The sequence below is a fragment of the Rhinoraja longicauda genome, chromosome 34 (assembly GCF_053455715.1).
Source record: "Rhinoraja longicauda isolate Sanriku21f chromosome 34, sRhiLon1.1, whole genome shotgun sequence".
Classification (NCBI taxonomy): Eukaryota; Metazoa; Chordata; class Chondrichthyes; order Rajiformes; family Arhynchobatidae; genus Rhinoraja; species Rhinoraja longicauda.
The window spans coordinates 7696816-7706187 of NC_135986.1; the positions used below are offsets into that span (position 1 = coordinate 7696816).

The 9372-nt window shown below is 47.4% G+C and overlaps 1 protein-coding gene across 1 annotated transcript in view; it reads left to right on the forward strand.

Moving 5' to 3' along the window:
• Window positions 1-2921: 2921 nt before the first annotated feature.
• Window positions 2922-9372, forward strand: part of LOC144609312 (misshapen-like kinase 1) — a 63199-nt gene continuing 56748 nt past the window's right edge. The window contains exon 1 of the mRNA XM_078427743.1: window positions 2922-2951. Coding sequence (XP_078283869.1) covers window positions 2922-2951 — 30 coding nt within the window. The remainder of the gene's footprint in view (window positions 2952-9372) is intronic.

Here is a 9372-nt window from a genome sequence, read left to right on the forward strand (position 1 = left end):
TCTTTATAAAGTACGGGGGTAGACAACAGACAATAGGTGCAGGAGGAGGCCATTCGGCCCTTCGAGCCTGTACGCACCGCCATTCAATGTGATCATGGCTGATCATTCTCAATCGGTACTCCGTTCCTGCCTTCTCCCCATACCCCCTGACTCCACTATCCTTAAGAGCTCTATCTAGCTCTCTCTTGAAAGCATTCAGAGAATTGGCCTCCACTGCCTTCTGAGGCAGAGAATTCCACAGATTCACAACTCTCTGACCGAAAAAGTTTTTCCTCATCTCCGTTCTAAATGGCCGACCCCTTATTCTTAAACTGTGGCCCCTTGTTCTGGACTCCCCCAACATTGGGAACATGTTTCCTGCCTCTAACATGTCCAACCCCTTAATAATCTTATCCGTTTCGATAAGATCCCCTCTCATCCTTCTAAATTCCAGTGTATACAAGCCTAGTCGCTCCAGTCTTTCAACATATGACAGTCCTGCCATTCCGGGAATTAACCTAGTAAACCTACGCTGCACGCCCTCAATAGCAAGAATATCCTTCCTCAAATTTGAAGATCAAAACTGCACACAGTACTCCAGGTGCGGTCTCACTAGGGCCCTGTACAACTGCACACAGTACTCCAGGTGCGTTCTCACTAGGGCCCTGTACAACTGCAGAAGGACCTCTTTGCTCCTATACTCAACTCCTCTTGTTATGAAGGCCAACATTCCATTGGCTTTCTTCACTGCCTGCTGTACCTGCATGCTGGTGGGGGGGGGGGAGGAGGGAAACAGATTCAAGAATGACTTTCCAAATAGAATTGGATATGCACTGGAAGGGGAAGGGGGAGGGGGAGGGGAATATTGGCGATTATGGGGAAGGGCCAGGAATGAGACTAATTGGATATGCTTTTCAAAGAGCTGGCTGATATGATTCCACAGCGCTGTTTGCACACAGCAATGGGAGGGGAGCACACATGCCAGCAGATAAGACAGGTTATAATTAGCAATAGCTTCATTGCTTCTATCTCCAATGTGGAAGATAATTGAAGTCCAGAGAAAAATATATTGCTACTGAAATCATCCATAATCAGTCATGGTGACCGTGAAACATGTCGAATACTGTAAAAAAAGAAGGGTCTCGACCCGAAACGTCACCCATTCCTTCTCTCCCGAGATGCTGCCTGACCTGCTGAGTTACTCCAGCATTTTGTGAATAAAAACTCACTTTGTTTACCTAGTCTGACTTCCAAATAGTTTCAGCTTCAATATTTCCTTCTGAAAAGACTGAGCAAGCAAAGAGGGCGAGGGGTGACCTTATAGAGGTGTATAAATCATGAGAGGAATAGACCGGGTAGACGCACAGAGTCTCTTGCCCAGAGTAGGGGAATCGAGAACCAGAGGACATGGGTTTAAGGTGAAGGGGAAAAGATTTAATGGGAATCTGAGGGGTAACTTTTTCACACAGAGGGTGGTGGGTGTATGGAACGAGCTGCCAGGGGAGATTGTTGAGCCAACGTTTAAGAAACAGTTAGACAGTACAGGGATAGGACAGGTTTAGAGAGATATTGGCCAAACCCGGGCAGGTGGGACTAATGTAGCTGGGCAGGTTGGGCCAAAGGGCCGGTCTCCACGCTGTACCACTAGATGACTCTAAAGAGAGACGGTGGGGGAGGAACACGCAAGATTAGGATGGGGCAGCTCGAGGTGCCAATGGCAGAGCGACTGATTGATTATTTGAAAGGTACAGTATGGAAACAGGCCCTTTCGGTCCACTGTGGTTTATGATTGTGTGTGTGTGTTATTGCTTATTTTTATTGGTTTTATTGTTGGACTGTGGGTAATTTTTCATTTCGCTGCGCATTTTATAGAACTTATAGATTTTAAGATTTTATAGATCTTATAGAAACTTACAAAACTTACAGGCTAGATGCAGGAAGATTGTTCCCGATGTTGGGGAAGTCCAGAACAAGGGGGTCACAGTTTAAGGATAAGGGGGAAGTCTTTTAGGACCGAGATGAGAAAGTTTTTTTTCACACAGAGAGTGGTAAATCTGTGGAATTCTCTGCCTCAGAAGGTAGTTGAGGCCAGTTAATTGGCTATATTTAAGATTGAGATAGATGTGGTCCTTGTGGCTATAGGGATCAGGGGGTTTGGAGAGAAGGCAGGTACGGGATACTGAGTTGGATGATCAGCCACGATCATATTGAATGGCGGTGCAGGCTCGAAGGGCAGAATGGCCTACTCCTGCACCTATTTTCTATGTTTCTATGTCTATGTTTATGTGTATGTGACAAATAAATTGACTATTGACTGAGTCCATGCCGACCATTGATCACACGTTATTTATTCACAAAATGCTGGAGTAACTCAGCGGGTCGGGCAGCATCTCAGGAGAGAAGGAATGGGTGACGTTTCGGGTCGAGACCCTTCCCCAGACTGACATTCCATTCCTTCTCACCCGAGATGCTGCCTGACCCGCTGAGTTACTCCAGCATTTTGTGAATACTTTCGAATAGGGCGGCACGGTAGCGCAGCGGTAGAGTTGCTGCTTTACAGCGAATGCAGCGCCGGAGACTCAGGTTCGATCCTGACTACGGGTGCTGCACTGTAAGGAGTTTGTACGTTCTCCCCGTGACCTGCGTGGGTTTTCTCCGAGATCTTCGGTTTCCTCCCACAATCCAAAGACGTACAGGTATGTAGGTTAATTGGCTGGATAAATGTAAAAATTGTCCCTAGTGGGTGTAGGATAGTGTTAATGTACGGGGATCGCTGGGCGGCACGGACTTGGAGGGCCGAAAAGGCCTGTTTCCGGCTGTATATATATGATATGATATGATATGATTTGTACCAGCATCTGCAGTTATTTTCTTACACTACTTATTGATCACACGTTGGTCACACTGGTTCGATATTCACATCCACTCCCAATTTCTGGATGATGCCTCAGTCCAAAGTGACTGACACCGAGGTGAATGGGCACCAACGTTGTTCTGAACGCGCCGTCACTTTAAGTTAACACACAAACAAGCACCCGTAGTCAAGAGTGTGGGAGGAAACCGGAGCACCCGGAGAAAACCCACGTGGTCACGGGGAAAACATTCAAACTATGTACAGATAGCACCCGTAGTCAGGATCGAACCCAGGTCTCTGGTGCAGTTTTTAGGGCTAACTGAATCAATAGACAATAGCTGCAGGAGGAGGCCATTCGGCCCTTCGAGCCAGCACCACCATTCAATGTGATCATGGCTGATCATTCTCAATCAGTACCCCGTTCCTGCCTTCTCCCCATACCCCCTGACTCCGTTATCCTTAAGAGGTCTATCTAGCTCTCTCTTGAATGCATTCAGAGAATTGGCCTCCACTGCCTTCTGAGGCAGAGAATTCCACAGATTCACAACTCTCTGACTGAAAAAGTGTTTCCTCATCTCCGTTCTAAATAAGGCCTACCCCTTATTCTTAAACTGTGGCCCCTGGTTCTGGACTCCCCCAACATTGGGAACATGTTTCCTGCCTCTAACGTGTCCAACCCCTTAATAATCTTATACGTTTCGATAAGATCCCCTCTCATCCTTCTAAATTCCAGTGTATACAAGCCTAGTCGCTCCAGTCTTTCAACATACGACAGTCCTGCCATTCCGGGAATTAACCTAGTAAACCTGAATCAAGGGATGTGGGGAGAAAGCAGGAACGGGGTACCGATTTTGGATGATCAGCCGTGATCTCATTGAATTGTGGCGCTGCCTCGAAGGGCTGAATGGCCTCCTCCTGCACCTATTTTCTATGTATCTATATAAGGCAGCAACTCTACCACTGTGTCACCGCGCCACCTCTTAAGTAGATTATGTAGACATTTTTATCAGAAAACTTGTGCAATGAGATATGGCAAATCAAAACCAATGTATCTGGAAATAACTTACCACTGAAGTATTGGGCTGTAGAATTGATGTGGCAATAAAGAGAAAGCATGTTACGACCAGCAAAGACATACTATATAGCACATTATGAGGTGCTCGGAGAACCTCAGCTTGTGCAATGATTGCAGGGGCGTTTGATCCCCCGACGCCCTACATGGAAAGTTCTTATCAATCAGATGCAATTGAAGATAGACACGAAATGCTGGAGTAACTCAGTGGGACAGGCAGCATCTCTGGAGAGAAGGAATGGGTAACGTTTTGGGTTGAGACCCTTCTTCAGACTGAGAGTCAGGGGGAGAGGGGGACATGGAGATATGGGAGGTGTGAAAACGAAAATCAAAGGGAATGAAGGAAAAGGAAAATGCAGAAACATAGAAAATAGGTGCAGGAGGAGGCCATTTGGCCCTTCCAGCCAGCACCGCCATTCATTGTGATCATGGCTGAGTTTTAAATGTCCTCCCCTTTATTCTTAGACTGTGGCCCCTGGTTCTGGACTCCCCCAACATTGGGAACTTTTTTTATTCACAAAATGCTGGAGTAACTCAGCAGGTCAGGCAGCATCTCGGGAGAGAAGGAATGGGTGACGTTTCGGGTCGAGACCCTTCTTCAGACTGATGTCAGGGGGGCGGGACACAGGAAGGATATAGGTGGAGACAGGAAGATAGAGGGAGATCTGGGAAGGAGGAGGGGAAGAGAGGGACAGAGGAACTATCTGAAGTTGGAGAAGTCGACGTTCATACCACCGGGCTGCAAACTGCCCAGGCGAAATATGAGGTGCTGCTCCTCCAATTTCCGGCGGGCCTCACTATGGCACTGGAGGAGGCCCATGACAGAGAGGTCAGACTGGGAATGGGAGGGGGGAGTTAAAGTGCTGGGCCACCGGGAGATCAGTTTTGTTAATGCGGACCGAGCGCAGGTGTTCAGTGAGCCTGCACTTGGTTTCGCCGATATAAATAAGTTGACATCTAGAGCAGCGGATGCAATAGATGAGGTTGGAGGAGGTGCAAGTGAACCTCTGTCTCACCTGGAAAGACTGTTTGGGTCCTTTGATGGAGTTGAGGGTGGAGGTAAAGGGACAGGTGTTGCATCTCGTGCGGTTGAGGGGAAGTGCCCGGGGTTGGGGTGGTTTGGGTAGGAAGGGACGAGTGGACCAGAGAGTTACGGAGGGAACGGTCTCTGCGGAACACAGAAAGGGGAGGGGATGGGAAGATATGGCCAGTGGTGGGGTCCCGTTGTAGGTGACGGAAATGTTGGTGGATGATATGTTGGATCCGCTGGCTGGTGGAGTGGAAGGTGAGGACGAGGGAGATCCTGTCCTTGTTGCGAGTAGGGGGAGCAAGAGCGGAGCTGCGGGATGTGGAAGAGACCCTAGTGAGAGCCTCATCTATAATGGAGGAGGGGAAGCCCCGTTTTCTGAAGATGGAGATGGTGAGGTCCAGAAACGGGAGGGAGATGTCAGAGATAGTCCAGGTATATTTAAGGGCAGGATGGAAATTGGTGGTGAAGTGTATGAAGTCAGTGAGTTCTGCATGGGTGCAAGAGGTAGCACCAATGCAGTCGTCGATGTAGCTGGGACTTGGGAACTTTTTTCCTGCATCTAGCTTGTCCAGTCCTTTCCAGTCCTTTCATAATTTTATACGCCTCTAGAAGATCTCCTCTCATCCTTCTAAATTCCAGTAAGTACAAGCCCAGTCTTTCCAATCTTTCCTCATACGACAGTCCCGCCATCCCGGGGTTTAACCTGGTGAACCTACGCTGCACTGCCTCAATAGCAAGAATGTCCTTCCTCAAATTAGCTGGGGGAAACATACAAAGATAAAATTTAATCAGGACAGTCAGACTGGTCGGAGAATTAGGATGGGGGACGGATGGAGAGAGAGGGAAAGCAAGGGCTACTTGAAGTTAGAGATCGCTTCGCTCAACACCTGCGCTCGGTCCGCATTAACCTAAACCAAACGCAGGCTCGGCGATTGCTTCGCTCAACACCCGCGCTCGGTCCGCATTAACCAATCTGATCTCCCGGTGGCTGAGCACTTCAACTCCCCCTCCCATTCCCAGTCTGACCTTTCTGTCATGGACCTCCTCCAGTGCCATAGTGAGGCCCACCGGAAATTGGAGGAACAGCACCTCATATTTCGCCTGGGCAGCTTACAGCCCAGTGGTATGAACATCGACTACTCCAACTTTAGATAGTTCCTCTGTCCCTCTCTTCCCCTCCCCCTTCCCAGATCTCCCACTGTCTTCCTGTCTCCACCTATATCCTTTCTTTGTCCCGCCCCCCTGACATCAGTCTGAAGAAGGGTCTCGACCTGAAACGTCACCCATTCCTTCCCTCCTGAGATGCTGCCTGACCTGCTGAGTTACTCCAGCATTTTGTGAATAAATACTCATGCTTGGGTAGGAAGGAACTGCAGACGCTGATTAAAACCGAAGATAGACACAAAAAGCTGGAGTAACTCAGACTGGGTCTGAAGGGTCTGCAGTCGGAAGAAGGGTCCCGACCCGAAACGTCACCCATTCTTTCTCTCCAGAGATGCTGCCTGCCCTGCTGAGTTACTCCAGCATTGTGTGTGTGTCTTCAACACTCATGCTGCTGGGTTGCAAGCTGCCCAAGCAAAATGTGAGGCACTACTTTTTCCCGTCCAGATTGTGATTAGTAGAGAACTATTAGTTTTTTTATATGAGAGGGTGAAAATGGTGATAAGAGGTTGGAAGGTAATGAAATTTGCTCGGTACATGCTCTCAGATGATCTAACAATTACTAAAGATACACCAGTGAAAGTTAGCATAAGAAAATAACTGCAGATGCTGGTACAGATCGAAGGTATTTATTCACAAAGTGCTGGAGTAACTCAGCAGGTCAGGCAGCATCTCAGGAGAGAAGGAATGGGTGACGTTTTGGGTCGAGACCCTTCTTCAGACTGATGTCAAGGGGTATAAAAGCAAAATATGAGGTGCTGTTCCTCCAATTTCCGGTGGGCCTCACTATGGCACTGGAGGAGGCCCATGGCAGAAAGGTCAGACTGGGAATGGGAGGGGCCTGGGCAGCTTGCAGCCCAGTGGTATGAACATCGACTTAAAAATTAAAAAAAAAAAAAAGAAACATTGAAAATAGGTGCAGGAGGAGGACATTTGGCCCTTCGATCCAGCACCGCCGTTCATTGTGATCATGGCTCATCATCCACAATCAGTAACCTGTGCCTGCCTTCTCCCCATATCCCTTGATTCCACTAGCCCCTAGAGCTCTATCTAACTCTCTTTCAAATTCACCAAAGTGAATTGACCGCCACTGTCTTCTGTGGCAGAGAAATCCACAAGTTCACAACTCTGGGTGAATAAGTTTCTTCTCACCTCAGTTTTAAATGGCCTCCCCTTTATTCTGTCACCGTATTTTGACAAGAGTAACAGGGGACATAACACATGTCTTTTTGTTTTCGTTTGTGTGCCTTCTAGGGTGTCGCTTCAATGTGATTGCTCCACGTCAAAGTAGCAAGATTTAAAATAAACTGAAGGAAGGAAGGAATTTAAACTCCAACGGTGCTGGGTACATGGGACAAGCAGTGGAAGGAGTTAGTTGTCAAGTGTTCTACAGCCAGAGCGTTTGGAAATACAGATGCCTATGAGACAGTAGCAAGAAATAATTAGGTCGCTGTTGTGCAATAAATGTTGAGCAGGAACTGATTCTGCAACAATGTCCAGGTGGGCCGACGAGCAGCACCGATGTTGCTTTGAGTTTGAAAATTGATACCACACTGCATGTTGTTCGTCAATATCGGAGTTTTGATGAGATCATTAACTTCTAACATAACACATATTCCTTCTCTCCGCGGATGTCTTCTGACATCTGAGTATATCCTGGCCTCCTCTTGTATTTCAGATGCCGGAGAATTACTACGGCCCGCAACCCGGTATCAGCGTGTGTTTTGATACAGAATGAAAAATACACAGAATGTTTTTCTGCATGTAGTTTTATAATTTCCACCAAACCCAGACTTGTCCGGGTATTTGGAATAACTAACAATCTTTTCTCAAGCCACCTTGCATAATTCCAGTCCACCGTTCTTCTGGGAGCTACATCTTTGCATTTGGTGAACGAGATATCGGTTGGAACACCAATCCTTTTTTGAACCCGATGTAAAATTCGTATTAAACTGTGCCGATATGCAAAGGTAAATACAATACAATACAATATATCTTTATTATCATTGTACAGGGGTACAACGAGATTGGGAATGCGCCTCCCATACGATGCAATAATTTAATTAATTTATACAACAACAACCCAACGAAACAAATTGTAACAGTTTTAAGACAGAATAAAGTGTAAGTAGATCTGTGCCGGATCACTGTGCGATGTGACCATCTGGCTCAGCAGGACCGGTTCATGGCAGCTATGGCCCTGGGGATGAAGCTGTTCCTGAGTCTGGAGGTGCGGGCGTAGAAGGCCTTGTATCGTCTGCCCGATGGTAGAAGTTCGAGCAGACTGTTGCAGGGGTGTGAAGAGTCTTTGTGGATGCTGGTAGCTTTTCTGAGGGAAAGGATACAATGCTTCCATTAACTATGAAGCCTCCTTGGTTTGTAAAGGTGTAAACAATTAAGTTGAAAGGTGGATTGAGATTTAGGCTTCAGTTTCACGTTCATTATTGTCACGTGTGTCGAGGCGCAAGAATAACTTTGTTTTACATGCGATCTAAACGGATTAAATACGACATACAGATGTTATCAGTTCAAACTCAAGAACAATAGATAAAGCAAAGGGAAGATACAGAATGCAGAACAAAGTTCGCAGTATGGTGGCGCATCTGTTCCATAGAGAAATATCCGCCATGGAGTAGGGATGACAGACCGTACTATCCGTACGTACGTACTATCGTGAAGGTGACAGGGTAGACCATCTGATCAACTGTTGGTCCTTTGAAGGCCACTTTTTTTTCGAGGGACACATCATGACTTCAATCTCTGCACCGAGTTGAAGATCCGTATCGCACTCTTTAAATGAGATAACGTCAAAGCATAATAGTCTACGGAGCGTGTGCTGGTAAATGGGACTTATTCATTGGAAATCGTAGACAAGGATAGTTGCTGGGCTGTTTCTCTGCCGTGTGACTCGTGGGTCTCGGTCCAGTCAATGTACTTTTTTTACATTTGTGGTATCACCTTTGTTAGTTAAAGCAGGGCTTCGCTCATAATTATCTTTATGGCCCGAGCTCTAGGTGGAGTGAAGTTCTATATTCCGTGGATGGCAGGAGGCTAGAAGAGTGGGGGGGGTAATCTTACACAGGTGTATAAATCGTGAGGGGATTCAATAGTGTGGCTGCACTGTCATTTACCCAGAGGGAGAGGGAGAGGGAGAGGGAGAGGGAGAGGGAGAAGGAGAGGGGGAGGGAGAGGTGGAGGTGGAGGTGGAGGTGGAGGTGGAGGTGGAGGTGGAGGTGGAGGTGGAGGTGGAGGTGGAGGTGGAGGGGGAGGGGGAGG